Source organism: Diaporthe amygdali (assembly GCF_026229845.1).
Source record: "Diaporthe amygdali strain CAA958 chromosome Unknown NODE_7_length_1459731_cov_64_868725, whole genome shotgun sequence".
In the NCBI taxonomy this organism is placed as follows: domain Eukaryota; kingdom Fungi; phylum Ascomycota; class Sordariomycetes; order Diaporthales; family Diaporthaceae; genus Diaporthe; species Diaporthe amygdali.
Window position 1 is genome coordinate 1,013,506 of NW_026517027.1, and position 27,826 is coordinate 1,041,331.

Genomic DNA, 27,826 nt, shown 5'->3' on the forward strand with positions numbered 1-27,826 from the left:
TTATTTTCATGTAGCGCAATCGTGAACGCAGTGCGCAGGCAGGTATTCAAGGTGCCTTCCTTGCCTTATCAAGTGAAGTGCATAATGTCGGTGACTAAAACCTAGAAGACATACTTTCTTTTTCTAACGAAGATGGCTGCCTTCTTTCCTAAAATAGTCCGCTGCCTTTGAACAATCTCCACACAATGCTTCGTCATCACTCTGCTGACCGGTCAACGGCACGAGTGAAGAGTTTTGAGATAGGCCATTCACCTCCTGCCCATAAGTCGAATTCCATCTCAAATACAAAGTGTTTAGTGCGATACATTCACTTTTTTGTAAAAATCATATATCAACCAACACAAGACTTGTTCCTTCCCCTATAAAAAGAGAAAGATCCTATCCTGAACAATCAGACCAATGCCAAGTACAGACCTCCATCATGTCGAATACTGGATACTACTACTACTTTATCGACGCTACATGTGACATCAGGACCAGAAACGCCACACGAAGCAACCGATGTTTTGACTTCTTTGTCCGAACTGCTCAACATTGGGCCAGGCGTGCGGTGGAGAGATTGCAAGACAACAGCGATACCGACTTTGCCCGGGTGTTCAATGTGATTTTTAAAACACAAAAAGACGACTCAACTCCGCTGCCACGCTCTCGGAGATGGCAGGATCGTTTCCGGTTCCAAGAAGAACGCGACTGGATAGCCACCATCGACCACGTTACTACAGTCCTGTCTGACTTTGGCAATAACTGGCAGAGGACTGACAACAGGCAGGAAGCCAACTTGAGGTTCTTCTCCGACAACCGCAAGAGGTGGCTGGATGGGGGTCAGGATCCTATGAGCCAGCAGGATAGATGTTACGATCCGGTAAATCATGTGTGGTACACAGGCAACGTGGATGCGCTGAACCACGGGCAAGCTGTTGGATTTGATGGTATCCCTGGATCACAACAATTCCCAGATTTCGATCCTGACACGGAACAGCACGCACGACAGGAGAACCCCAGGAGATACGTAATTGATATTAGCAACAACGCCTGGAACAACATTTGTGATTGGGATCTTGTACTTGGGTCTCGAGGCGCCAATTTCAACGATGTCACGATCAACGATATCATATCAGGCTCCATGGCAAGAATGTCTGTGCTTTCCTTACACTACACGTGTTTCTCAATGATTAGATTACTACCAGATGCCGGTGTCTTCTTTCTCTACCAAGAGTTAAAAGCCCACTCAAAATCGTCTAAAGCATTCGCTGACTTGGGCACCGCAGAATAATTCATGAAGTCATGCACTGCTTCCCATACTACCTAGATGATGTCTCTCTTCAATTCTCCGACGGGGCATACGAGACCTCGAGCTGGGAGGCTGTGATGAACTGCAAGAAGGGAGATGCGCACCGGAACGCCGAATCCATTGCACTGCTCGGTCTCTGGGCAGCCCTTGCCGACACCATACCTCGAGGGAGCACAAATGGAGGTTTCACGCTGGACCGTGGATGGGACTCAGGGCATGGGAGGACGCCAAAAATGATTTTGACGAGGACGAGCTCAACGAAGAAGAACGGGGAGTGAGCACGTGGACGGAAAAGTGGACACTCCAACTGCCGTATTCAAGTAATGGTATCAATCGAGCTATGAGGGGAGATATCAGGGGCTATCAAGACATCACAGGCAGAAGGCGTTGATAATTGAGCTCGGTCATTCGCGGAATTTCGCGGAATTTCGGCTTGGGTAGTCAGTATCCAACTGTGAGAGGTATCTCTTTATAGATTCAGGCCGCGAAATCCCCTTGATTGAATTTGTGGGGACGAGGGTAGTCATGCTTCAAAATAGACTTGTTTCGAGTCTAATCACTGTCACAATTGACCAGACAACACACGGGCCGTTGGCCTTTATTGGCTTGGCTACGTTGTATTTGAAGACGGCTTCAGTGTTGGATGCGAAATGATAATAAAAATGGCTTGTGCTGTCTTCAGAAACAAGGCATAGCTGCACTGACTTTCTGATCCGGTCCCCGAAAGTCAGTGGAAGTGCATCACCCCGAAGAATGTGATCTTCTCTGGCTGCGTGCTAGCCACACAGGGAAGTACAGCGTAGGTGCAACTGCCGAAACTTTGGTTTAGTCGTCGGAACGTGTCTCCAAAGATTACCCGCACCCGGCAAGTCTAAATCAGAATAGATCTACGTATGTTCTAGTTCATGGGCACAATTCTGTGAAAACGAGAAGGTCTCTTGGGGAGATCAACCATCGTAGATGAATTGAGCTCGTCTGTTTATAAGGGCAACTCGACGCTTGGTCAAAATAATTATCCTCCTTGAGATTGTTTGCCTTAACTCATACAACAACCCGCCTCGGCCTCATAAGCTTGCCTGTTTCTCGGCGGGAGCACTTTTACATTGGGGTCGCAGACGGATCACCATGCCAAACACAACCCCGCATGATGGACGAGAATTGTGGGCGCTACCCGAAGCACTTACGCCTCGGCGCTGCTATGTTTCAAAAATGTGACTTAAAAGCAGCGGAGTCCCCCAGGAGTGAATTGCCTTCCTACTGCTGAGATCCGAGCTCATAAATCGAGAGGGGAGACAACAAGAAAAATATTGAATACACTGAAATTGCAACATCATGTCTCTCACAAATATCGAAACCGAGGCTTTCGTCGTAGCCGAGCCAAAGGCGCCCTTCAAGCTCACGCCAATTAGTCTCGACGAGGTTCGCGAAAAGGAAATACTCGTTGAAATGAAATACTCCGGAATCTGTCACACGGTGAGCCTCCGTTTCTCCCCAGGCTCAAAAAGGGTTCCAGAGTAAACGTTATTGACACAACCAAACACACAGGACATTGTCGTGCAACAAGGCCTCCTACAGCACCTAACAGAGTACCCAGTCGTCCTGGGCCACGAGGGCGCAGGCATCATCAGGGCCATTGGCTCAAACGTCAGGGACAAATCGCTCAAAGTGGGTGACCAGGTCCTCCTGTCGTACACGACCTGCCAGAGCTGCGGGCCCTGTCTCGAGGACCGCCCGACGTTCTGCAGGACGCACACGGAGATCAACTTCAACGCCGTGCGGGTCGACGACAAGAGCACGCCGGCGCGGCTGGCGGATGGTAAGACGACGGTCAGGAGCCAGTTCTTTGGGCAATCCTCGTTCGCGAGGCTGTCTGTCGTCCAGGATTTCAGCGTGGTCAAGTGCCCCGTCGAGGATATGTTGCCCTACTACGCGCCGCTCGGGTGCGGCTTCCAGACCGGTGCCGGGACGGTGCTAGAGGCCGTCAAGCCCACGAAGAGTTCACGTGTCGTTGTTTTTGGCCTGGGGAGTGTCGGTATCGCCGCCCTCATGGCTGCCGTGCATCTGGAGGTCAAGCAGATCATTGGTGTTGACATTGTGGATAGCAGATTGGAGCTAGTCAAGGAGCTGGGAGCGACGGATGTGATTAACTGCATCACGGAGGGCGATAACCTGGTCAATCGACTGAGAGAGATCACCGAGGGCGGTGCCGATGTGACTATTGACTGCAGTGGGTCGCCTTCTGCCCTGCAAGCTGCGGTAGACTGCTTGGGTCATGGCGGTCAAGCTATTTCGGTTGGTGTGCCTCCTCCAGGGGTGAAGATCGATATCGAGACGCAATCATTCTTTATGGCGCATAAGAGCTACAGATCTGTGATTGAAGGTGAAGTAAATCCAACCAAGGTTCGTACACCGACTGGAGATGGAGATCCCGTGGGACATGATGCAAGTCTAACTGGTGTTAGTTCATTCCTGAGCTCATTGAGCTCCATCGAAAGGGCAGGTTCCCCGTCGATAAGCTTTGCAAGGTGTACTCTATTAAAGACTTTGACCAAGCTGTTAAAGACATGCATGACGGTAAAGTATGGCAAAATACAGTCGTCCCGTTTCAATGTCCCCGAGCACTGACTGGGAACCAATGTTAGGTCATCAAACCAATCATCAAGTGGGATTAAGAGACGAATTTGAGATGCACCTAGATGGAAATGTTTATTTTTATGATCAGCCAAGAGTCAATCCTACTTCTAACACTGAGGTGAACATTCGAATCTTCGGTTAATGAAACCCACCTGATCGTGTGGTTGAATATTGTTGCACTGAGTCGTGCCCCACATGAGTCTTTAAATTAAGGTCACTGGGCAGAAAGGGAAGAGGTCTGAAAGACTTTTTATATTGAACAGCTTAGACAATGATAGAGCCCTATATAGCTGCTCCAAAGCCCTCTTTTGGCCAATTAAAATCCTTTGCACCCACTGCACACAGAAGCGAATCAATTTGTAGGTGTCAACTCGGATTGCTAGTGCAATTCTTGCCACAATTTCATGTGTAGATGTGTGAGCCGGTATGTGTTTATCATGTCACGATTGAAAAAAAGGACTAAGCAGGTATGATGATGTGACACTCTTATTTGTCAATGAAGTTACATAGAAGTATTGTATATACAAAATTTTCTCTCGGTGCCCTTCTCCATGCCAGAATCTTTAGAAACCGGCTCCTTATAATATGTACAAGGTTGAATTAATCCCGTCTGCCGACGCCTCTCAGCCAAGTGAGCAAGCTCAAACAAATCGGGATAGCGTGGTCTCCCAGCCCGCTCAAGCTCAGTGCATAAGCATCAAGCAGCTTAGAACGAGAGGGTCTGGCCAGCGGTGGAGGTGACCGAGGCCTTGACGTTGGCGGAGCCGAGCAGCTCGTACTCGTAGGGGACGGTCTTAAGGGTGCCGGCCTCAACGGTGTTGGTGCCCTCACCAAGGTCGACGTCGTTGACAACGGCGTAGCCGACGGTCTCGGAGTCAGCGGACTCGATGGCCTTCTCAATGCCAGAGAAAACAGCGGACTCGATCAGCATCTGGGCGCCCATGCGGGTGTTGATACCGGTGGAGGAGTTCTCGGCGTAGTGGTTGTAGACGTGGCCGGTACCGAAGCGGAAAGAAGGACCACGCGAGTTGATGTTGGAGAACCAGTTGTTGGCGTAGGTGACGATCAGGTGGCCGGTGTCCTCATCGGAGTTGGAGTCGCTGTGGCCGACGAGGGAGGCCTTCCAGTGGTCGTGCAGGTAGGTGTTGGAGATGGTGATGTAGTCAGAACCGTGGGTGACATCAAGCAGACCATCGTAGTAGTCCTTGTCGTGGTCACGGTCCGAGGACAGATCCAGGTGGTCGAGCCAGACGTTGTTGGAGGCCTGGACGGTGACGGCGTCACCGTTGTCGGCGAGGACCTTGCTGATCTTGACGTTGCGGATGATGACGTTGGAGGCCTTCTTGACACGGAGACCAACACCGGTCAGGGAGGAGCCAGCAGCTCCGATGATGGTCTTGTCAGAGGCGACATCGACCTTGTCGGAGCCCTCAATGGCACCGTCAATGATGATAATGGCAGCGCCGTCCGCGCTGGCAGCGGTCTTGAGCTCCTCGAGGGAGGTGACGGTAGTCTGCTCACCAGCGGCACCACCGGTGGTACCGCCGTTCTGGGTGGCGTAACCGATGTTGCAAGCCTCGGTCACAGTTCCGGACGTGGAGCCACCAGAGGAAGAGTTGCCGGAGGAGGAACCGCTGCCAGTCGCAGCAGGCACGGAACCCGAGCTAGACTTGGTGGCGTGCGTCTTGCGAGGGTGGACGACGTTGAAAGCAGGGGCAGCCGAGACGGCGGCGGCCATCAGGGTGGCGACGAGAGTGAACTTCATTTTGAAAGTGTGTAAAAGAGTGAAGCTTCCAGAGCCTACAGTTGAAAAAAGCAATCAATTGCTTGGTGGAAAAAAGAATGTGTTTGTAGGGACTTCTGGAGTTTGCAGAGGAAAGTCTGAAGAACAAAGCCAGACCTATCTCCCAAAGCTGAGCCCATGGCTTCTTATATATCAAGCAAGACGTCTTCCATCCTGCCTATGCAGAGCTACCACGCCGTCGATACCCCTGAGTGGAGTTGATCCGGATCTCATCCAGATCACCCCATCTTGCTCGTTTGCGGCGACGAGGAAACGAAAAAAACGGACCAAGCTGATTGATGGGATCCCGTGTTGGTGGCCGGGCCTGACAAGATCCTGGCAATGGGATCGACAATTGGGAAGATTCTCCGTTGTTGGTTTCCTCGTCTAGATCTTGGCGTGTACAAACAAACTCCACCTTGTTTCGAGGAGTTGCGGTTGATCCTGTTCGCCAAGGACGCACGAAGGCGGCCGCGAGGCCATCATCCCTGGGATCCCCTGACTTGTACTCCGTACCTGCAGCCGCCTCGATGAAGATCTCATCAATCTCCGACCACGACGGAGTCTGGCAATATGGGAGCTAAATCGGGTCGATCCTGCCGACAGGTGGACGAGATTGTGTTAGTGATGCGACCACGTCGATTGTCAGTCGGTTGCGCACTCAGTAGAGATGGCGCTACAAAGATCGATCTGATAGTTGCGAACCGACGGAGAATAATAGGCGTCCCTAAGCCTATGTGTCCGTCGGCAGTTCTAGCGCTGCGCGCTTCTCGTCGTGATCCGCTTCGACGATGGAGACGGCGGCTCAAGTTCTGGACTCTGAGGTCTCTCGCTCCTGATCCGGCTGTTTGGAGCGCATAGTGGACTGAGTGACTGGCCGGAGCGTAGAATAGGGTAAGGTGTGTGTGGACGCAAAACCCCTTGAATGTTGTCCAATGTCTCGATTAGGTCTTGGCAGCTCCACAACTTGTCCACGTTCGGACTCGGCCTGGGCTGGCTGGCCCCTTCACTTTATTATCAGCTAGGGATCCCGCAAGCGTATTCACCTTCGATGCTCTTAAGGGGTATTGGGTTACAACGGGCCCGAGAACCAGGGACGCTGGGCTGTCAGCTCCACGTCATCCGATGTGGTACCAAACTTCGTTTCAACATGACGAGCACGACAAACGGCCCCCAATCCTTCCATGTGCAGAGCGGACCGCGTTTCCTGCAGGAAACAACCTGATGCGCATGCTACCTTGCATCATTTTAGGAATGCAAATCCACTTTATTTCCACAAGTTTCATCTCGCGCCGAACTGCTATGGACCCGGAGAAGCAACCCTATTCGCAGTCGGGATACCGAGGCGCCGCCTTACCTCTTTCGAGTGCCGTCGCGAAGTCGCAAATAGATTGTACGGCGAAATCTTGAATCGCCGTGTTGCATGGAAGGACGGGCCTTCCGTAGACGAGCAAGTTAATTGTTCCCAGGCATAATGGGACATGCATTTGTTCGCCTCTGGATGAGCCGCGCTCACAGGCCGGACCTGTCAAGATGTAGCGTACCAGCTGATCACAGCCCTGCCTCGGGAGATGTACCGAGGTCCTGATATTGACAAAGCTTAGTTGTCTTGGCCGTAGTCTTGACTCCAATGAGATATAGTGAACACACACCCTCTTCAAACTGTTGAGGCAACTTTGAGGCTCCATCATGTCGACATCTTGTTATTAAATTGGAATTAATTACGGTAGCCAACTGTCCAGCTCGAGCGTGCGGTCGGCTGAACATTAAACCCCGGGCGCCAACCCGTACCTCCACAACATTATACGGAGATCAGGGGCGGCTCAACCTGACAGACCCAGCTCTAAGCCTATTCTGATTACGATGCGGATACAGACATTGACAAGTCCCTAAGCGACCAGTGCAACCTAATTACGGTATTTGCTCAGGGGCCTCCTCACATTCTCCATGGGGTTCCCACTGCGCATATTCGCGCTTGAAAGGCCTCAAGCTGAGCTGTCAAATTCGAGGAATCGATGAGTCTTTAAAATGAATGGGGCGCCGGATGCCGTCAGATCGGGTTGAGATGCGCCGACTTCAAAAGTCCGAGAGGAAGGAGCTTGCGCGGTCATGCAGCTCAATGATGCAATGGTGGGAAATTGGCCGACAGAACCCCAGCCCTCAGATGATATTACAGTGCTTCCAAGGGTTTTCGCGTCCTTTCTGGGGAGTCAGAAGCTTGGCTCTCTCCTGTCGCTTCAGTCAGACCTAAATCAGCATCTCGTAATCTGTGGCCATGTGTGATGTATAAATGTTGATTATTGGGTCAAGTACCCATTCTACTGATGAATAACAATATCCTGAATCAACTCCTCGTCCTGGCCAGTCCAGTACCTGATCCAGTTGAAGATACTATTGTGCCAGACCAGGCTGTTCTCACGGTTCAAGACCCAGTGACTCTCGTCAGGGAAATGAAGAAACCGTGAGGGCACACCAAGGCTCTGTAGAATGTTGAAGAGCATGATTCCCTCGGAGATGGGCAGCCGGAAGTCGAAGTCGCTGTGGACAACAAACTGAGGCGTGCTGAAGTTCTTGGCGTGGTACAACGGATCCCACCGCTCGTAGTTGTCGCGGTTGTCCCAAATCGTCCCGTTCTGGTCCTGCTGAATGAACCACAGCTCCTCGGTGCCATAGGATCCGACCTGATCCAGCTTGCCATCGTGCGTGACGATGGCCTTAAATTTGCGACCGAGATCTTGACCTTGGATCCAATTTGTCCTAAGCATTGTTGATTAGTAAATATAGACTTTGATCGCGCGGCGGGAAATACTCACATGTAGCCTCCGTATGAGGCACCAGCGGCGATGGCGTTGTCTGTGTCAATGTACGACACGTTGGCCTCGAGATACTTAAAGAGCTTCACGAGATCACGGTACGGTGTCCCGCCCCAGTTGTTCTGGATTTTGTCCGTGAAAGCCTGGCCGTAACTAGGTGTGCCGGTGAATTGGGGGCTGGTCACGACAAAACCTTGGTCTGCCCAAAGCCGCAGGTTCCACCTCGTGCTCCATTGGTCGGCTTGAGTCGACTGAGGGCCACCGTGCACGATGAAAGCGAGAGGGTACTTCTTGCTCGGGTCGAAATCCGTTGGGTAGAAGACAAAGGTCTGGATCTGGTCGCCATCTCCGCCCTCGTACCAGAAGTTTGAGACAGAGTCGGGCTTCAGACCTTCGAGTTCAGGATCGACTTCGTTAGCGGTGAAAAGAATGTTCTTGTCCCCACCGGGGGCTTGCGTGTAGAAAATCCGGCTTGTCCAACTCGAGGCCGCGGAGACGAGCGCGGAGCCATCAGGCAGGACCGCAAAGTCAGAAAGCGAGGTGTCCGGCCCAGTGATATTAACGGGTTTGAAGGACGCCTCTGCGTCATGAGGGATAACGAATACACGGACCGAAGCATACAGCTCCGAGGAGACCCACAGATCTGCACTATCGGGACTCCACTGGATTCCAGATGCGCTCGAGTCCCAGTCCTCGGCGACCGGAGTGACCTCAGACTCGAGGCCGTTGATGCTGGCAACATAGAGCTGAGTACGATCAGACTCGTATGAAATACCATTTTGCTGTCCGTATGCGAGCTTGGTGCCATCGGGAGACCATTTTGGGGCCCCAGAAGCACCCTTAGCAGCCTCAGGCGCAGTAGAGCCAGGTCCGTTTACTGCGACTGGAGCCTCGGAACCGTCGTGAGGGACGAGATAAATATAGCTCGCAGTGTAGTTTGCCTTGGACAACTCCGGTGCCTTAGTCAGGAAGGCCACGGTGCTGCCGTCGGGGCTGATATCATAATCGCCCTGGTCGCCGAAGGGCTGCACCGGTGTCTCAGGACGCGTAACAGTGGCATTGAGACCTGAGAGCAGATTCTTTACCTCCCCGTTGAAAGAGAAGTTGCCGTCTTTACCGGCAAGCACACCGCTGAAGATTGCATATCGCTCAGCGGCAATGTAGGTGTCCCAGTGGCGTACGAAATTCGCGTCATAAAGTTGACCGGTGCTCAATGGGGTGCTCGCGAGTTCTGGATTATACGCTGACCCGTTATTCCAGTAGGCAAGGGAGTTGACCACAAAGTTAATTGAACCAGATTCAGTTTGCACAGCTTTGAGGCCTGAGAAAGGAGCATCCAGGAAGGCAACGAGAGTTCTGCAGAAGATTAGTGACGGAAGTCTGAAAGGACGTCTTATCAAAATTTAGGAGACATACGGCGAAAACACGTCCGCAGCAATGTCAGCAGTATAGAGCGTAACGCCGCCGGGGACATCATCATTTGTGCCGTTCAGGTACAAAATACTGGTGTTTGTCGGGCCTATCCACACAACCTCGGACACACTGGAGTCGAATGGCGCTTCCGTGATGTTACCGCTGGCAATGTCCAATAGCTGCCATGTCGTGGAAGCCTCATGAGCTGTCCAGTCGTAGGTTGTGGACGAGAAAAGAGCAATTGTCTATTCTAGATTAGACTTTGCGTCGGGTATGAAAAAGAGACGCTGCGGTTTATACGCACTCCGCTGGGGTTGACATTTGCAGTGCTTCGTCGCGGAGCAGCAAGCATTCCCCTGACGCGGCCAGTCAGCCATTGATCAAGTTATTATTTATTGTTGTGGCGCTTACTCAGTGGTGATGGCCTGAGCGGTGCTGAGGAGCAGGCTCGAGGCCCAAAGTGCTGTCCTCAGTGCCATTCTTGCAGTCGGTTGGTTCGCACAGATTTCGAGGTTGCCATTCGTCCTCAGGAACCAAGATACTCAGACTTTGGGCCGGGCATGGCATTTTATTTGGACTAAACAAGCTTTCGGGGTGAAGTGATTGCCGTTGGCGACTCCACATTAAGAGGTGATAGTCGATGGAGATTGCAGAATCTGCTATATCACCTACCCATTTGGCTCGAGTGCCAAGACGTGAAGGAATCGCGTCAGAGGGCTGCATTACGTTTTTTGGGCTGTCTTCTCCTCACCAACACCAAAATGTCAGCACTTGAACTGCAACGCTATCAATCACACCACAATCAATGAGGAGATTTGGTTGGTAGCCTGGGCAGGATCTCCGCTTTACCCATGGCACACTCATCTACTTCACCTGAGTCACCAGCCTTCACCGGCTGAGACATCGCACCCACGAGGAGATTATGCAATCCAACCATGTCATTTCTTACGACGCGTGCCTGCAGCAAAACCCCTGGACGGATGAACCAGCACGCCGTCGGGTAAGATTATCGCTGGGGTTGATGGTCAGCAAATAGTAATATCTATTCAACGCCACGAACGCGGGAGACCGCTGATGTCGTAGGTCCACGATTCTCGTTCTATTCCGCTTTGTCTCATCAACGGCAGGCTGCAGCCTGGAATCATTTCGAAGGCACAAGCACGGAAACCTGGTAGGTCCTGCCAGATTCCACGCCTGTGATGTGCGCCTCTGGCAGTGTCTTTCCGTCAAGGACTACCTGCACCTTCTCGACATCCCCACGGCGGATGTCCACGTTGAACTCGGCCTCGCGGAACAGCCGCTTCACCGTAATGCCGTCCCAGTCGGAGGGCAGCTGCGGGTGTATCCTCAGTCCATCACGATCGCCTCGGAGCCCACACAGGCCTTCAATGAAGCAGCGATACGCCCACGACACGGTGCCAGTGTTGAACAATTGGCTGGACCGGCCGGCACGGTCGGGGTACTCCTTCCACCCGCCTCGGTAGTAGTTGGGGATATACACCGGAAGCTGCCCTCTCCGCACATAGTCCTCCTCGCTTGGCCCGGGGAGCATTTGGCGCAGGAGCTTGTAGGCGCGGTCCGCCTCGCCGATGCTGTAGAGCGCGTGGATGTAGAAGACGGCCGCGTGGTTGTACACGGACCCGTTCTCGCCCTGGCCGGGGAACTTCTGCGTCACGCGCCCGATGTCCTCCTGCATCTTACTGAAGGGCGGCCAGAACATGAGCACCCCGTATGGGGTGCCCAGCATTTCATCCACGTGCGGCAGCATCTTGGCCATCTTTTCCGCGTCCGCTGCGCCGCTGAGGATGGACCACGCCTGGGGATTCAGCCAAATCCGACCCTCCGCATCGCCCTTCACGCCGAACACCCTATCGTCATCGGTGATGCCGCGTAGGAACCAATCGCCCTCCCAAAGATGCTTGGCCGCGGCTTCGTTCACGTCCTTTGCGCCGGCGAGGTATTTCTCTGCCAGATCTGGCCGCTTAGCCTGGGCACACGTCTCCGCCCACAGCTTCAGTGCGTATCCGGTGGCTACAGTCAGCCAGCCCGAAACGCCTTTGCCCTTCCATCCTACCATATTCATGGGGTCGCACCAGTCTCCCTGGGCGATATAACTCAGACCGTACTTATCTCTGGCCTTGGAAGAGAGAAGCCAGTCCATTGCCCGGCACAGGCGGTCAGAGACAGTGAAGGTGTCACCGTGGGATCCCGGGACGCTCTCTTTGAGCAACTCGTACTCGCCAGTCTCGGAGAGATACACATCCAACGCGATGGGAAGCCACACGCAATGGTCAGTATGCGGAACCTGGTTGATGTACTTGAGCTCCGCGTCAGATGATAACAGAATGCCATCAGGCATGGCACCCGTTTCCTCCTGCTGCGACAGGGCCGTGATGATAGCCTTGCGAGCAACAGCCGGGTTGATGTAGCTCATCCCCATGTTGTCCTGGAGGTAGTTGCGTGTCTGCGGGTCAGTGGTCAGGCGGTTCACGTCGCCATGATAAAATACTTGGCGGGGCAGCCAGTTGTTGACAAAATTGTCCAGGGCTGGATCTGGTGTCTGTATTTGGAGGCGACCTTTTCCGGAGTGGATGTAAGCCGCGTAGTCCTTTGCTGATTTGGAAAATGCGTCTGCGCTGAGGTACTTCTTCCTCATAGATTCGATCTCGGCATGATCCAAAGCCGGGCCGAATATAAATCGGTAGGTCCTCTCCTCGGCTGGTTCGAGTTCGATACGGTACTGGACAGCTGCGGCTGGCGTTTCGTAGCGTGCATCTCCTTTGTTCAGCTCAGCACCTTCCAGCACCGCTGATGGAGCATGAAGACCACCTTCTCCTTCGAATGAGTTCTGATTGACCTCCCAAGCGGTTGGTGGTGTTTCGCATAGGAAGTAAGTCTTATCTTTCAAGAACTTATTCTTGGCGTAGTCCTCTGCTTTTTGATATGGGGTGATGCTGCTTCCGACGATCCCTCCAAGGTCAGATCGATACTCTGCCCCTTGATTCATCCATGACATGTATCCGATCGTGAAATACGGATAAATGCTGATTTTACGTCTCCGACTGGATTTATTTGCGACCTTGAGCGTCCACAACTCCGCGACATCGTGCGTAGGCAAAGCCAATGTCATTTCCACCTGGATGCCGTCAAGCCCCTGTGTCGTCCAGGACACATCACTTTTCCCAGCAGAAAATACAAACCGCTCCGGCTCTGCGCGGACAGGCTCATGAGGCGCTGAGAATACCTTGCCAGTCTCCTCGTCTTTGACATACACGAAGCGGCCTGGGTGGTGCGTGTAGTAGTTCTGCTCGGGCTGCATGAAGGTCCTCGCCTCGATGTTTGGCGCGTGCGAGTACTTGGCTGGCTCGGGCTGCATGAACTGCGCGGTTGCATATCCTCGGCAGGTGAAGTGTATCATCATCCTCTGATTCCAAAGAAAACCACCAGCCTTGGGCAGTGCCGTTGGGCTGGTGAGTTCATAGCGCTCGCCATCCGGCGTCGGGCTCAAGAGGGTGGTTTCTCTCGATGCCATTGTGTGAGTAACCCGGAGACATCTTCGAGCAACTCACAGCGCCCCATAGGAACGGCTCCTCCGTGTTGTTATATGCCCCGAATTTTCGACCGCCAAGGTGAGGTCGCAGCAGGGAACTCCGACCCCGCCAACAGGAGTCGTCGCCCTAACGGCAATTCCTCCCGAACAAGAGCCAAGAGTGAGACCGCAACCTTCTTCGGGTTTAGCACAAGCACAGATGACTTTAGGCTTAATTGGAATGCCCCATATCAGCAAACCGCGTGGGAAAACTTCGGGAGTCCCTGAATTAGTGAATGTTAACACATGACTCACCCAATATACGACACATTTATCTGTCCAAGAAATAGTACATCCGAGACGAATTGAAGTCTTCCAAAAAGGTTAAGAAGGCTGGGGCTGCTTTTGATCAAGCTTCGTATGTAAGGAAACACCTGCTGTACGCCCGCCCAACGACAGCAGACCAGATTCGTCGATCCGGAGGGAGCACCGCACCCTCATCAGGTTGCAGCACGTGAACCCTGCTTGGCCACAGCAACGAGGCCTCGTAAATGGCGTTGCTCTGGATAACTGACTGCTGTCACTGCATGGTCCCCGATGCTTGTTACGCACACTGGCTCGGTCCTCTTATCCGAGTCACTCAATCGTGTAATTGCTATCTCATTCCCAGATGCTGTACCGCCGCTCGCAATGATTTGCTTTGCTCTGTCAGGGTCTAAGCCACAGAATGCAAGCTTCATCATGGTAAAGCTCAACATGTCACTCGACTGAACGCGGTCGATCGTAGCCAAAGACGAATGGCATTCTGTGACATGGCTCCTTTCAACTGGCCGCGAACCGAAGATCAGGCAAAAGATTGGGCCCATAGTATTGACTTTGAGGCGCTTGTCTGCCCCGGACAGAAGCTCCAGGGGACCTGCTGCAGTTCGTGTCTGGGTGCTCCGCGATTGGATGGGGGGCGTATTCCCCCAGACTTTCTGTCGTACATGTGCGGATGACTGCAGGTGTGCTGCATACGTCTAGACTAGATCGGTCAGACGCGTGAAAAACATGGCATCTTATTTGGCGGCGCGGCCAAATCTTGAAACCAACAGAAATAAGCGTCATCAAGAGAAATGAGTAAAATGTTGCCTTGTTGCCCTGTTGGTTGCCTTGGCCCCTTCTGGTCATTGGTTCTAGGAATGTGAAGCAGCAGCCGTCTAGCCTGGACAAGTTGTCTAGCCACTGTAGGTGGTGTGAACAAAAGAAAATGGCTTTATTCAATGGTCACCGTCGCACGCATGTGAAACTGTTGCCGATGTGGGCAGGAGATAACTGACCATCTCCACACGTAAGGCTGATCATGGCAGACATACTACGAAACTAGGAATGCGCGACCTTGCTTGCAGCTGCTGCGTGTGGCCGTTGAGCAGTCGATTTCGAAGACCGAAGACAGCACATCGGCGACGGGTCTCAATCTTATCTGAGGGAACAACATTTTGGCGTCCAAGGCAGGCGCTTGCTCGATCAACTTCCCCTTTGCTCGACTGGATGCTGCCACCATGCTGCAACCTTGAAAGCCTCTGCCATTCTCCAAGATTCTCTACCACTCCCCTCTCTGTGTATTTTTGGACCTTTGTCATTCATCTCTCCTTTCTCGTCTCATTCAAATCATTGACTCTCACTGCGACCCTTCCTCACCTGCGAATTGCCCCTCATGGACCAGAACGCGTCTTCCGAGGTGGAAGAACTTGAGGCAAGCTATCGTCTTCTGGACGAGAAACGCCGCCGTCTCGAGGCCCAGAAAGAGCAAGCACTACAGCAAGCACACCGCTCCTACGAGGTCGATCGAACGGCTGATCATGAAGACATAAAAGAAAAGGAGCTTGCACTCCAGGAATTCAAGGAAAAGTACTATTCAGAGTTGCGAACCAAGGAAGAAGCCTTACAGATGGCCTACCAACGCGAAGCGACGCGCAAGCGCAAACACGAGGCTGAGATTGAGCAGTTCAACCAAGAGCTTTCAAGATTGCAGCGCCGGAAACCGAACGATTTGGGATTTCAGGTACGTCTCAATATGGCCGAATTTGCAGAGGATCTGTTGGGCTTCTGTTCCACGGCTGGCTTTCCTACATATTTCGCACCCTTCACACCTTTCCCCAACTTCAGTCCTGGCTCGGCCTGAGGCAGACTGCCAGATTCTTTAACACACCCATCATCGCGATCAGTCACTCAGAGTCCTTCGCCACTACCCATATTGATGACTTCTCCTGGCCACCACTGGACCCGCATCATGCTTCGTCTCGTGAAGACAGCCAGAGCTAACAACACGAAGGGACGACCCGAAACGCCGCGGACTTCGATTTCCCCTTCCACTCTGGCACAAGATCTTGGCCAGCACTCCCCCATCGAATTTGGCCCCAGAACCGTTGGCGCCCACGCCAGCCCCAGGGCGCAAAATTTGCCCAATAGCGATAACTTTGACTCTCCAGCAAAACCTCGTCCAGAACAAACTTCGCAAGGCCGCAAAGAATGCTCTGGACTGCTCGGTAAAATGGGCGATACAGTCGTGGAGTCGTCGATGGAACGGGACCACACGACCATAGTCAGAATTGACACCGAAGAAGGATTGAAGTCAAACTTGCCGCAACCAGATGTTTACTTAGATGAGAATGATCTCTCCGCTTGGTCTGAATTTGCAGACCCCTCAGGGGATGACATCAATTCGGAAGACGAGGAAATAATGAACAGAGACGAGGCATCCCGTCAATCTCGTTCCCTTCCTTTGACCGAGAGGACAATCCCTTATGAAGAGGTCTATCGAGCGGCTCAAGACCCCCAAGCAGAATATAAACACTGTAAGTACTTAGATTCCTGATCTTCTGTGTTCATTTTGTACTCTTTACAGCGTCTCATATTACTTCGGAAATTCACAGTCGCGAGGGTTAACTGATAGGACTCCAGGGATTGTCGAACATCCTAAGGGCTGCGGTACTTGGTATATTGTACGCTGCGTAAAACACGGTCTCAACTGGCACAACAACCCGCTTCCGGCCGCAGGAAAGCACATTTTGGGACCTATGCACAAGTGCTCATCTGGCAAGGCCTCGTTAGCCATTAAGGAGCTTGGGGAACGCGTAATCGGTTGTGATCAACCAAAGGCCAGAGCGAGCAACGCAGAATATAAGAATTCCCTGGACCTAGGCTATAAGCCAAGGAAGCATATGAAGCAGGATCGATTGCAGATCCGACAGAAATCGGCACAGAAAACAATGAAACATCGGCCTGGCAATGAGCTAAGCAATGAATTTGACATCACTGATCCAGTCGTGGGGGAAGTCTACCAGGCATGGTGGGATGGTGAGGACACGGGCTGGTACCTGGTAGTCATCTTGCCATACTCCGGTGATAGTGACTGGAAAGAGGTCGGAATGACAGGCAGCTTATTCACCTCAGGGCTGGCGAAGGAGATTCCAAACTGTTTCAAGGTGGTCAAGACCGCCACGAATTCCGGACAAGAGATATCAAGACTGACTTGGGCCCAAGGATTTCAGGACGGTGGACCACGAGTCCGCTCACGCAAATTTCCCTGTCTGTTCCTGCACCCGCCCTTAGAGATACCTACCGCCGACCAGAGATTTGAAATAGATGCCAAGGCTAAGGTCCTTGCTTTCCGAACAGCACACCAGTTGCGTCACCAATCAACAATCCACTCCATTTCACTGGACACACGGGGAATCGAGGCCTACCAAGGACTTGCACGGGAGTTCAAGGCAAGACTGAAAGAGATCCGAGCAAAACATGATTCAGCACCTGGGCGAGGAGTCGATGATGGTTCTAGCATGGGAACTCCGTCGATGAAAGATCGGCAGCGTCCAAACGACACAGCCTCTGTTGAAAATATGGAGGATACCGGTCTTTCGACCGATTCTAACATTCTGCAAGATCCCCACCAGCACGCCAATAGACCTGATCTCTCCATGCCAAGAGACGGCTCCGGCGATTCCACAGTTCTTGCCAGATTCATTCCCAAAAGTCCTAGAGTAAGCTTTCCAAGCAACAACGGAAACAGCTCGATTGGCGAATACGGAAGCAAAGAGGGCACTTATTTTGATCGGTCCACCGCCACGAGTACATACCACCCAATCCCCTCGACACAGAGCACCACAGACAGACACAGCCTGAATGGCGAGGACGATGGTCTATCAGCGGTGGAGGCCTGGACATCCAACACTTCGAGCAGACAAGCACAGTCAATAACATCGCAGCAGAAGGCTTCGCCATGTGCCTGGCAGGATACATCGAGTATGAGCCGAACAATCGTACGCCCGAGCCAGCATCCCAGAGCGTCATCGCCATTTCAACAATTTCAAGTAGGAGGGGTCAGCCCTGTCCAGGGCGTGGCAGATTTGTCAAATGAAAACAGTCACAACACAGACACCGCAGATTGTATAAGAGGTTCTAAGCCTTCACGACCCTCGCAGAGCTTGCACGGCAAGGTTCAAGAGAGCGAACTCAGGCTTCAGCACATAAATGACGTTCAGCAAGACACAGATGTCACTACTGCTTCATTACCTCCGAGTTTACAAGGACTTCGAGGTACAACATCAGGTAATGAAAGTCCGTTCGGGGCTCGGGACAAGGGCAACGTTTCGAAGGCATCCACCCTCGTAGGGAAACCACGTGGGCCAACAGCGTTGCTGCCAGCGTCTCGCTTTCGCAAAGAAAATGTACAGCACAGTGACAGACTTCCTGAAGCAAACGGAACGTCTAGCCTCGGGAACACGCTGAGTGCGGTGGGAGGAGATGCTGGGCCCAGTAGTGTAGTACAGACACCTTGGTCGCGTACCTACTCTGAGATGCTCTGAGAGCCTTGGCGCACTTCTGGCCAGAGCAAAGCGGCAAGCCGGTGCTCGGAGAATCCGTGATGGCGAGTCAAAGCAATGCGTTTGCAGATTGATACCACCAGAGTCTGGTGTGTCTGTGCTTGATTGACACAGGTGCAATTGGAGTGTTAAGCATGTGCATCGAAGTAGTCGGGACAGTTCGGGAGAACTTGAGTGTGCTGTGACAGGGTCGAAGACTAATAGAGATGGAGTGTGTACATGTCTTGGCACATCACATTATGTTGCTCAATCGAACCAACGTAGCTCGTTCTCGTTCAATCGCTAAGAGATCAGAAGGACAAAGAATCAAGCTGTCCCGTTCCCGTGTCTAGTGCTTGTGCGGATGGCTAAGAGATGATCTCGGGGCAGCGTAGATTTCGGATTCTACCGGAACCAACCAGCCCACTCCACCTTTGCCCCAGAAACCGAGGAGGCAAAGGGGCGTTTGCTAGCTAACACCGATGCACGCTCACCTGCAGACTGCAGGATAGCCAACTATCGCTCCCGCAGTCAGCCCATCCGGGGGGCCCCGATCATACGACTTCCCCGTCAAAGGGGCCTGGTCTGCGCCTGATGCCAATGTCATTGTGGGCTCGAATCCGGGGGAGACTTGGGGTTTAGAGAAATGACTGAGACACCACATGCCTCTAGATCCCATCGATCAGCCCATCGCGGCATCTCAGCCTGCGAGATGCGTTTCCTAGTTGGATTGGTCGGCTGCACAAGATTCTGTTTAAATATCTTGAATCTCAGCCGTGCTCCCACACCATCCATCTCCCCGTAGAAGTCATCAATCAGCTCAACACAGCCTGAACATTGAAGCAACAATACAATAATCAATCCATTCCAGACTACAAAAAGTCACGATTGAACTCTACTCTTTCTAGCCCAACAAGACACACACCCATCAACGAAATTGTCATGGCTCAAATCCAAACACGCACCTTCAACACCCGTGCCACACTCCCAAAGACCAGCCCTCTCTACATCGGCTCTTTTGACGACAACATGCTCTGCCATGGTCCCCAATTCGTGAAGCCAATCGACACATCCTTCATCACCACACAAATCACATCCTTCTCAAAGCGATCGTCCCTGACCGCGTCGCCCCTGTCCGAATCCGACGAGGACAGCGCCGTGCTGGGTGACGACGACGAGTTCAGCGAGGACGAGCTGCCACCCTCACCCATCAGACGCCACAGCGGAGCCATGTCCGTCAGCCAAGAGGAGCTCCCCTTCTGCCTCAACAGGGAGGCTCTCCGCAGGGAGACGGCCGCCCACCGCGCCCAGCAGCACCTAGCCCACGAGCACAAGCGGGAGCGGGCCGGCACGTTCGCGGCCCACGAGCAGTGGGACTCCGAGATCGACGGCCCCTCCATGTCGCTCTGGATCCCCCAGGCGAGCTCGACTACAGAGCACAAGCGCAGGCGGACGGAGAAGCCTCTCCCAGCCAAGAAGGTCCCAGCGCAGCATCACGTCCAGCACATCGAGGGCCCCATGATGTCTTTATGGGAGGCATGAATCTACAAACACTACAAAACAAGCATAATTGGGAAGACAACTCTACTGTCTTACGAGTGACGATAAAATCGGTGGAATCATTTTGATAACGGCGTTTCGGACAACATACCAACCAGCATTAACGGGGATCGTGGGAATCGGTGGGAAACTGACTTTGCATGCATTGGGCTTGAGCGCAGCCATGGCGTTTGGAAGGAAGGGAAATGTATTCTTGCTATCATCACGCATGGCTGCATGCTGTATCATTAGAACTCTGCATGAGAATCAGAGAGCGAAAGGGGGTTGCTAACCTGAGCAAGCCCCGGGATCGACAGAGAGAAAGAAAACTCTCCCGCCCGTTAGAATATGCGGACCAAGAATACAAACATTCTAGACCACTTCACAGTTACATCGCTGGCCCCATCCAATCTCAGACGTGAATGTGATTCTGTAGAGGCCACTATGCAGTACAACCCACTCCTACCTCCACTGTCATGCATTCGAGCGATTTGCCTGGTCAATACAAGGCCCGGCGTGTCCAGAACCGCTGAGTGTTGCATGTGAAACTTGCCGGTTCTGGGAGAAACGCGGTTCGTGTGCATTACACAGCAGCATTCTGGGCCACCTGTGTCATGCCACTTTTTTTTTTCTCCTAACGGACGGCTCCGCTGCTAAGATCGACAACCAATGGCGCGCATTGTTAGACTAGCTGCTGTCAAAACTTGATGCGTCCGTGCTGTGGCGTTTTAGCCTGGTGATATGAGTATTGTAAAAGCCGCTTCCGCATGCCTGAGCCGCACGAGTACGGAGCCGCACGGCAGTCAGCCTCTTGAGAATGGAACTTCGCTTGGGACCTATCACAGAACGACAAGTTGGCAGAGGTGTCGCTGGCGAGTAAGGCGATTTCCTATCCGGGCCTTCGCTTCGAGGCTGGCTTCTCGAGAGATGAGGCCCTCGCAATGCTTCGTTGTGTCTCGACAAAAGCTCGGCAGGGCTCCTTTTCATGCCTTGAAAATATTAAGCACTCGTTTTTGTAATAATTATCATGTTTTAGGCAAGAGATTTGGTTGATAGAATAACATGTCGACTCAAATCAACATGGTGATTGTGAAACTTAAACATCCAAGCACAAACATACGTTCCGCCCGGAGAGTCGATCATTCTTCTTTTTCAAGGCAATAGATACGATGTTCGTTTCACTCCCTGCATCTTCAACAACTGAAAGCTGTCAAATTCTATCAGGTATCTTTTTCAGGAAGGCGAAGACACACGCTATTGCTTGTCCTGGTCATTAGGTGCCATTTCACTCCTTAACATCCGCATCGCCACGTATGAGGTCGGTAAATTCCGCTCTAATGAACATAAACCTAGCCCTGAGATCATGCCATCGTGCTCTGCATGTGTCTCAGGCTATATGTCTTAGTGGGACCCTCAGTGAAGCGGATCCGGCCAACTTCGATGATGGATCCAATGGTAACAATGATCACCAGCCGCCGTGGTATTCAACGGTGCAGGTATAGCTTCAACGGACATCCCCCGCCTTAGAATCTTTCGATCCACAGAAAAAGAAGCCCCGGTTTGTTTTCGCCGATGGTAGCTTCGCTGTAGGTCAGACCCTCGACCCATAGCGGTTGTGGTCTCTGCAATGATCTGTCTGAGTTCCAGTGTTGCATCCGAGTCTTTCATGGACGTTGTACCATTTCAAGCTTGAGTAGTAGCGTCGATTTGCGCTCAATGGAGAGGGACGGCTCGCGGACTCACGGCTCAAGCCGTCCTTCACGTCATAAACATCCTATTCCCGGACGACCACGCAAATTGGATTTTGCCTTCATCGACATATCTAGTGTAGATCTTCGAGGATTATCAGGAAGTTGTAATTCTCACTCTGTATTGGTGAGAATCCAGGTCAGCGGCTTCAGCGGGTTTACAAGACCTAAGGGACAATAATTTGCCCAGATAGGCACACAATTCGGACCAGACATGCACCCGTGGCCATGTTCGCGACGCAAGGCCGAAATAGCTGATATATAGGCGGTCACCATGAGCACAAGCGACTTCATGCATCAGCTGAAGACCAGGAATGAGGTCCTGTTCAGAGGCCCGAGTACAATTTCATTGGATTGGATTATTTTGCAATCTACACACTCTGGCACAAAAGGAAAAGCTATACGAGACCACGTTCTCGATTGATATATTCCTGAGCGCTATGATAGGATTGCAAAGGAATGAAACAGTCCTTGCTATTCTATGAAAACGAGTGTCATAGCAGTTGATTTCTGCAGACTCTGTGGCCCACAAGACCTCGAGCTCATCGCCCAGATCATGCCCAAAATTACGTTTTTGGCTTCATATCTGGGTAGTAGTAGTCACAAATCAAGTCATTCATCCTTCATAAGTCTCCACTATCGTGTTTTATAGAGTGGAATCAATCGAGAGATCTGTCCTTGCGGGTTCCTCGTTCCCCTTATGGGAAGGCAGCAATGTTGTTGCTTGCCTCGACGTGCACGCCATTTCCTGTTTGCTGATTCAAGAATTTCAGAAAGCCCAGAACAGTTCCTCACATGAGTTTGCGATCTTGGACACCGAGACTTGCTCGTTGGCTGGTGTTACAGTTAGCCATCGTGCTCGTCCTACCCAGTATCCATTGTGTTTCCAGGACATTAAATGTGGAGATGGATTAATCTGACTTTCTATAAATGGTCTATCCTTCTGCCGTGTGGGTCTGCATGTGGTCCTCCTATGGCCAAGTTTTCTAGTTACCACGCTGGATAGGATGATGCTAAAAGTGTGAAAATAGTCCATACATCATTTATAGACTTACAAAGCATTGCAAATGCCAAAGCTATGAAAAGGATTCCACTTAAAATTTCAGAGGCAGCTTTCTGTCTCTACAGTTATAGTTGCAACCAAACCCCTATTAATCTTTCATAGATAAATATATAGGCTACGATACATACATGTTTAAGATGAGAGCTAGATTGCTGATTGATCACCAACAGATCTTGCGAGAAGTAACGTTTCCATGCATCAACAACATCATATAACCAAGGAAAGGATACACTCTTGTATTTTCTCGCACACCAAATGTGATCTTGCATCAGTGAGGAATGTCTTTTATATTGCTTTATCTTTCTTTTTATTGTACTTAATCTGCCATATTCCGGATGATTAGTGCATCTTGGTTGTGCTGTGTTGTCACCGATCTGGTACTGTTGCCTTCATTGCTGTACAAAACCTGGTCATAGATATGGAAGAGACTGTCATTCACTAGTCTTGTTATCTAGAAAGTGTGAGATTCTTGATCGACAAGTCTTCTCTGGATGGAAGATTGGCTATAGATTAAACTGTCATGTATCCATTCATATTGTATGCTCATGTCACTCATTGTTATGACTTGCCGTACAGCCGAATTTCTGGTCTCAGTAATGCTTAGTGAGTCCCTGCGACCGGTGACACGCTGGATTTTACGAAGATATATAAGAATCAGTGAATTTGAGGTCTGTTGTCAAGAAGCGTTTCAGTATTCGAAGACCAGCACTGCCCGGACATCAAACAACGAGATTCCAAGACCAAATTCAGAAAGATAGGAAACACCTCTCTTCGCAAAGCATATTGATTTCTTTGAAGGCTTCAATCATGGGTCGACATGGCGGGAACAAGATAAGGGACGTGAAACATGAACGCCATCGAGATGGCTATCGTAACCATCACGATAGCTCTAATGCCTCAAGCTCTCCGAGCAGGACTACCCACAATAACGACAGTATCTACGAACATGATCGTCCTCGTTACAGCAAGAAACATGAAAACCTGTCACCAAATAACGAAACACATCAGCCTCGATCGAAATACGTTCAGTGGAGCTCTGATCCTTCAACACACAACAAAGAGTATGAACCACCCCGATACGGCAAAGAAATGCACCCCACGAATCCAAAGTTCTCAACACAAAATACTGTCACATCTTCCGATTTCGGACCACAACGAATTCCAGTCGAGGAAATGGAGGAAATGCCAACAAGTCCATCAGGATCTGCTTCATTTACCTACGAACCGCAAGCTCCGAACTCCCCAACTCTGGAAGAGTTAGATCTCAAGACTTGGAAGGAAGCCTGGGGTACTAAGCCAGCTCCAGAGTCCCTCAGTCCAGACACCCCATCCTCACAAATTCTAGATCCATCGCCAGAGTTGTCAGCAGTAGAATATTCCCAGCGATTCTGGCAAAATTTAACTAATGGAGTTGCGTCCCAACCGCATCAAGGTCAACCTGAGGAATCGAGCACTAGCCGTACAGCTCAAAATCAGATATGTCAAGATCATAGGGCCTATTCGCCTTCGTCGAACTCTCGTGACAATTCTAGCACAGCCAGCTCGGGCTATTCCACCTTGAGCCGCAGCGCACCCCCATCTCGTCAACCCGAATACATTCTCCGAGAAACTTACGTGGATCCTCCACCCCAGGAAGATCGAGGTCGTCAGCAAGGTATGCCAGGACATTATTCACCGTCGCCAAGCTTACCAAGAAGGTCAGGATCTCGAAGCCGACGCGACAGAGAGCCCAGAGAGAGTGAGCACTACAGGCATCATCCACCCCACAGATCTGCACACAGACCACGAAGACAAGAAAGCCAGGACGGCCGATTGAGTAGCTGTCCGCCTCGCCGCCCTGAGGTAGAAGGCTCAAGTGGTACGCGATACGCCAATACCACGGCAAGAGACTACTTCGCCGGCTCGTCGAGAATGATGTACCCCCCACAGTGGTCATTTCAAGGTCAAAGCACGAGGGGTGGATTTGAGAGTGACAGGCATGCATCTCGTCAATCCCAGAGGCCGGAGATGGTAGACCACAAATCTAGTGGAACAGGCAGAAACGACAACCACAGACGTTAGGGCAGGTATGACGCTGAAAAGCGCTACAAAAATCAAGTATTAGCGTTGATGACAGCAGGATGCATGTCAAGGAGTTTTTTGATGAGCACGGCATACTCATTTGGAGATTTCACCTGCTGGGTTATTTCACGCTCTAGGATGGATATCATTTGGAAAGATCTCAGGAAGCCCTTTGGATTTTGAGAAGACATAGCTCGGTAGATCTACACCATGTGGCATCGAAATCTTTTAGAATCAGTGACTTAATTCATTGAGTGCTCAGGGAATCAATTGCTAGACAAATTATCATTCTCAACAAGGTCCCTTCACAAACATTGCAAATAAGGCCCTTGCAAACATGGCTGTTGTAGATAAACATGTGAACAAATATTTTGTTACAACCTAAATGGGCTGGTGGACCAGCTACAAATCAACTCTCAAAGTCCAACATCTGCGCTTAATGAACACCATTCGACCCGTTTGCCCCATTCGTGCCGTTCGACCCGGCGCAACAGCTCTCACCAAATGCCATCTTGCTAACTTTATCCGTAGCGTCAATAATCGCCTCCTTCTTGGCCGCGATCTGGCTCGGGATGGTGACGTAGCTCGGAGGGACATTCATGACAGGGTTGTTGGTGAAGAAGTTCCGCGGGCGCAGCAGCAGCGTCATCGGCTCGGCGGGCATGACGGGGAAGTCCTCGGGCGCTGGGATGTGCGTCACGCCGAAGGTGTGCCAGAGGACGATGTCCGTGTTGTCGATGGACTCGGTGCCTTCGCCGATCCACTCCGGCAGGCCGCGTGATGGCTCTCCGGAGGTCTGCGGGACGTGGCGGCCTGCGGGCCAGAGCTGGTCGTCGGAGTCTGTGGGAAGTTGTTAGCTTATACTGTCTTGAATCGATCCACTGGTGGACTCAGAACTCACATTTTGTCACATGCACGGCGTGTCTGGCGAATCCAGCCCTCTTCCACACTAGCGAGCCCTCCTTTGGCAGTAAGTTTGGCACCTCCCTGCTGACGAGCTTGTACGACGAGGGCTTCTTGCTGTAAGGGTGAAGCTTGCTGTCGTTGCAGATATCCCACGTCCTCGAGGTGGCACCGTTGTAGTTCGTCTTTGACTGGCCTGTGGTTGCGAGCTTGGTCTTCTTGGCGTAGAAAGCGTTGCCGTAGTAATTCTCGGGGCTGCCGACCGCGGCATCAGACGGTACGGTATCCGTCATGTAGACCGTGTTGTTGGGTCCGTCGACGTTAGGGTTGATGCGCAGGCAGAAAAGATGCTGGTGGTTGTGGGCGTTGACGCCCGGGTAGACCTGTGTTCCCCATGGCGAAGGGTCCTCGTCGGCATTCATGGCGTACGTGTTCAGGATGCCTGTGAGTTTGATCTCGGGCTGGATGGTTCCGTCTTGGTGGAAGACCCACTGGATCGCGTACTCGTAGTTCGCTGCGGTGAAGATCTGCTGGATGATGAGCTTGCGGGCCCGAGTCACGATCACAGAATCGTCTCTGAAGTCGCTGTGCTTGAACAAAATCCCGTCATCCTCCTCGTGAATGCAAATGGCATTCTTGATGGTTCGCACGCCGCCTGCGCGAGTAGGGAAATGCGCATCAAGGTAGTGGATGCTGCCCTTGCAATCGCAGCCGAGTGCGAGACTATTGGTCATGTATCCGCCACCGTACTCGCCAAGGTCGAAGGCATGTTTCCGCTGGTGCGGATGCTCGGGGTTTCCGTAAGGTACCACCATCTCGGCCAGTGACAATCGGTAGAAGATGGGGCGGACTGTTCCTTTGTCGTTGTATGTAATGTTGTTCAAGACGATGCCTTCTCGGTAGTTGAAGCCAATGTGCATCTTCCAACTCTGCCACTCAATCTCCCTTCCAGCCAACTTGAAGGATACACCTTCGGGCTGTGTGATGTTGATAGGCTTCAGATCATCTCTGTAGCCGCCCTCCTTTTCGTTGACGTGCGAGGGGGTGTAATTGATAGCAGGGGCCGTGCTGAGTGGTCGTCGCACCTTGGGTATATCAATAGCGATGATGGCCTGCTTGTCGGAGTCGTAGATCGGGCAAAAGTCTAGCGGATACTGATACTGGCAATCATCTACGTTGGGCCGGTAGTACATGAGTGCCTGTTGCAAGCGGACCTTTGAGCCATGTCGCTCGTCGAATCCGATTGTCCACGGGTCGCAGTAGACCTTGTGCATGTCCTCCTTGGGGATCCCGCTGATCTGACACTGCTCGATCACACCAGGATCGGTCCGGCAAACATGTTCCACTGCTTGTAGCTCTTCCATGGTGATCTGTTCAAGTCATTAGATTTAATTCATGGTTGTATTCCGGTACGAGATGCTTCTTGCGAACTCACAATGGGCTGGAGGCCATCTAGCTGTTCCCAGTGCGTGATGCTCGCCGTTTTGATATCCACCAGGCCATCAAAGACCTTGCCGCCAGGGGCGATGACTACCACATCCGCTACTCTCACTGGACGGGGGGCCTTCTCTGGATCCGCAAGCCACGCACTCATCTCGGCCTTGCGCGGCTCGTGCAGTGAGACGACATTGAAGAAGACATCTCCGTGTGTCTTTTTGACGGATGTGATAACTGTCTCGATTTCTTCCAATGATAGAGGGTCAAAGGGATGAGGTATTTCGCTTGCTAAAGAGCCCATGTTGAAGACGACGATGCTATGCTGCGGCTTGTTGGACTGAGATGTTGTGATACAAGTGAGACGTGGGTCCAAGAACAAGGATATAGATGATGTGAGGGGTCGGTGGTTTTGGTCAATGGTTAGGCGATGAACTTGGAGAATTGGAATGAATGAGACTCGTCCTCAACTGTGATATTTCTGTAAGCTGCAGCTTGAAATGCCACAGTGCGTGTTCAGCCACATCCGTGACCGGCATTGACGGGCTGCAGGGTGATGTGGTTGATGAACGATAAAGCTCACCCGTGACAGCTATCGCGTGCAATGGTTGTGCTTGTAATTAGCAACAGCATCTCACAACGGCAATCGGGCCAAGCCCACTATGCGGGTCGATAAGATCGGAATAGGGCCACGATCAAAGCTACAAGCCCAGCATCGATAGGCGCGCCCCTCCGCACTGGGAGATAAGCTGCCATAAGCTGGCGCCGATG

At 51.8% G+C, this 27,826-nt stretch overlaps 9 protein-coding genes across 9 annotated transcripts; 4 read left to right on the forward strand and 5 right to left on the reverse strand.

The window, feature by feature from the left end:
* Nucleotides 1-421: 421 nt before the first annotated feature.
* J7T55_013945 (uncharacterized protein) lies at nucleotides 422-1,569 on the forward strand (the record flags this gene model as incomplete). Its single annotated transcript, XM_053140868.1, has 2 exons — nucleotides 422-1,134; nucleotides 1,269-1,569. The coding sequence occupies 2 exons, from the start codon at nucleotides 422-424 to the stop codon at nucleotides 1,567-1,569; spliced, it is 1,014 nt and encodes a 337-aa protein (XP_052996281.1).
* Nucleotides 1,570-2,623: 1,054 nt separating this feature from the next.
* On the forward strand, nucleotides 2,624-3,963 carry J7T55_013946 (alcohol; the record flags this gene model as incomplete). Its single annotated transcript, XM_053140869.1, has 4 exons — nucleotides 2,624-2,764; nucleotides 2,837-3,691; nucleotides 3,754-3,870; nucleotides 3,934-3,963. 4 exons carry the CDS (start codon nucleotides 2,624-2,626, stop codon nucleotides 3,961-3,963), a joined length of 1,143 nt encoding a protein of 380 aa, XP_052996282.1.
* Nucleotides 3,964-4,631: 668 nt separating this feature from the next.
* J7T55_013947 (pectate lyase a) lies at nucleotides 4,632-5,690 on the reverse strand (the record flags this gene model as incomplete). The annotated part of the gene is made up of 1 exon (XM_053140870.1): nucleotides 4,632-5,690. One exon carries the CDS (start codon nucleotides 5,688-5,690, stop codon nucleotides 4,632-4,634), a length of 1,059 nt encoding a protein of 352 aa, XP_052996283.1.
* A 2,336-nt stretch (nucleotides 5,691-8,026) lies between these two features.
* Nucleotides 8,027-10,413, reverse strand: J7T55_013948 (dipeptidyl-peptidase V; the record flags this gene model as incomplete). The annotated part of the gene is made up of 5 exons (XM_053140871.1): nucleotides 8,027-8,465; nucleotides 8,522-9,877; nucleotides 9,938-10,179; nucleotides 10,239-10,290; nucleotides 10,346-10,413. 5 exons carry the CDS (start codon nucleotides 10,411-10,413, stop codon nucleotides 8,027-8,029), a joined length of 2,157 nt encoding a protein of 718 aa, XP_052996284.1.
* Nucleotides 10,414-11,075: 662 nt separating this feature from the next.
* Nucleotides 11,076-13,466, reverse strand: J7T55_013949 (glycoside hydrolase family 94 protein; the record flags this gene model as incomplete). The annotated part of the gene is made up of 1 exon (XM_053140872.1): nucleotides 11,076-13,466. One exon carries the CDS (start codon nucleotides 13,464-13,466, stop codon nucleotides 11,076-11,078), a length of 2,391 nt encoding a protein of 796 aa, XP_052996285.1.
* Nucleotides 13,467-15,159: 1,693 nt separating this feature from the next.
* J7T55_013950 (uncharacterized protein) lies at nucleotides 15,160-17,862 on the forward strand (the record flags this gene model as incomplete). Its single annotated transcript, XM_053140873.1, has 4 exons — nucleotides 15,160-15,507; nucleotides 15,778-16,300; nucleotides 16,407-17,485; nucleotides 17,623-17,862. The coding sequence occupies 4 exons, from the start codon at nucleotides 15,160-15,162 to the stop codon at nucleotides 17,860-17,862; spliced, it is 2,190 nt and encodes a 729-aa protein (XP_052996286.1).
* Nucleotides 17,863-19,249: 1,387 nt separating this feature from the next.
* On the forward strand, nucleotides 19,250-19,849 carry J7T55_013951 (uncharacterized protein; the record flags this gene model as incomplete). The annotated part of the gene is made up of 1 exon (XM_053140874.1): nucleotides 19,250-19,849. The coding sequence occupies one exon, from the start codon at nucleotides 19,250-19,252 to the stop codon at nucleotides 19,847-19,849; it is 600 nt and encodes a 199-aa protein (XP_052996287.1).
* Nucleotides 19,850-24,153: 4,304 nt separating this feature from the next.
* J7T55_013952 (uncharacterized protein) lies at nucleotides 24,154-24,593 on the reverse strand (the record flags this gene model as incomplete). Its single annotated transcript, XM_053140875.1, has 2 exons — nucleotides 24,154-24,185; nucleotides 24,272-24,593. The coding sequence occupies 2 exons, from the start codon at nucleotides 24,591-24,593 to the stop codon at nucleotides 24,154-24,156; spliced, it is 354 nt and encodes a 117-aa protein (XP_052996288.1).
* A 561-nt stretch (nucleotides 24,594-25,154) lies between these two features.
* On the reverse strand, nucleotides 25,155-27,359 carry J7T55_013953 (peroxisomal copper amine oxidase; the record flags this gene model as incomplete). Its single annotated transcript, XM_053140877.1, has 3 exons — nucleotides 25,155-25,558; nucleotides 25,620-26,991; nucleotides 27,057-27,359. 3 exons carry the CDS (start codon nucleotides 27,357-27,359, stop codon nucleotides 25,155-25,157), a joined length of 2,079 nt encoding a protein of 692 aa, XP_052996289.1.
* Between the last annotated feature and the right edge of the window lie 467 nt (nucleotides 27,360-27,826).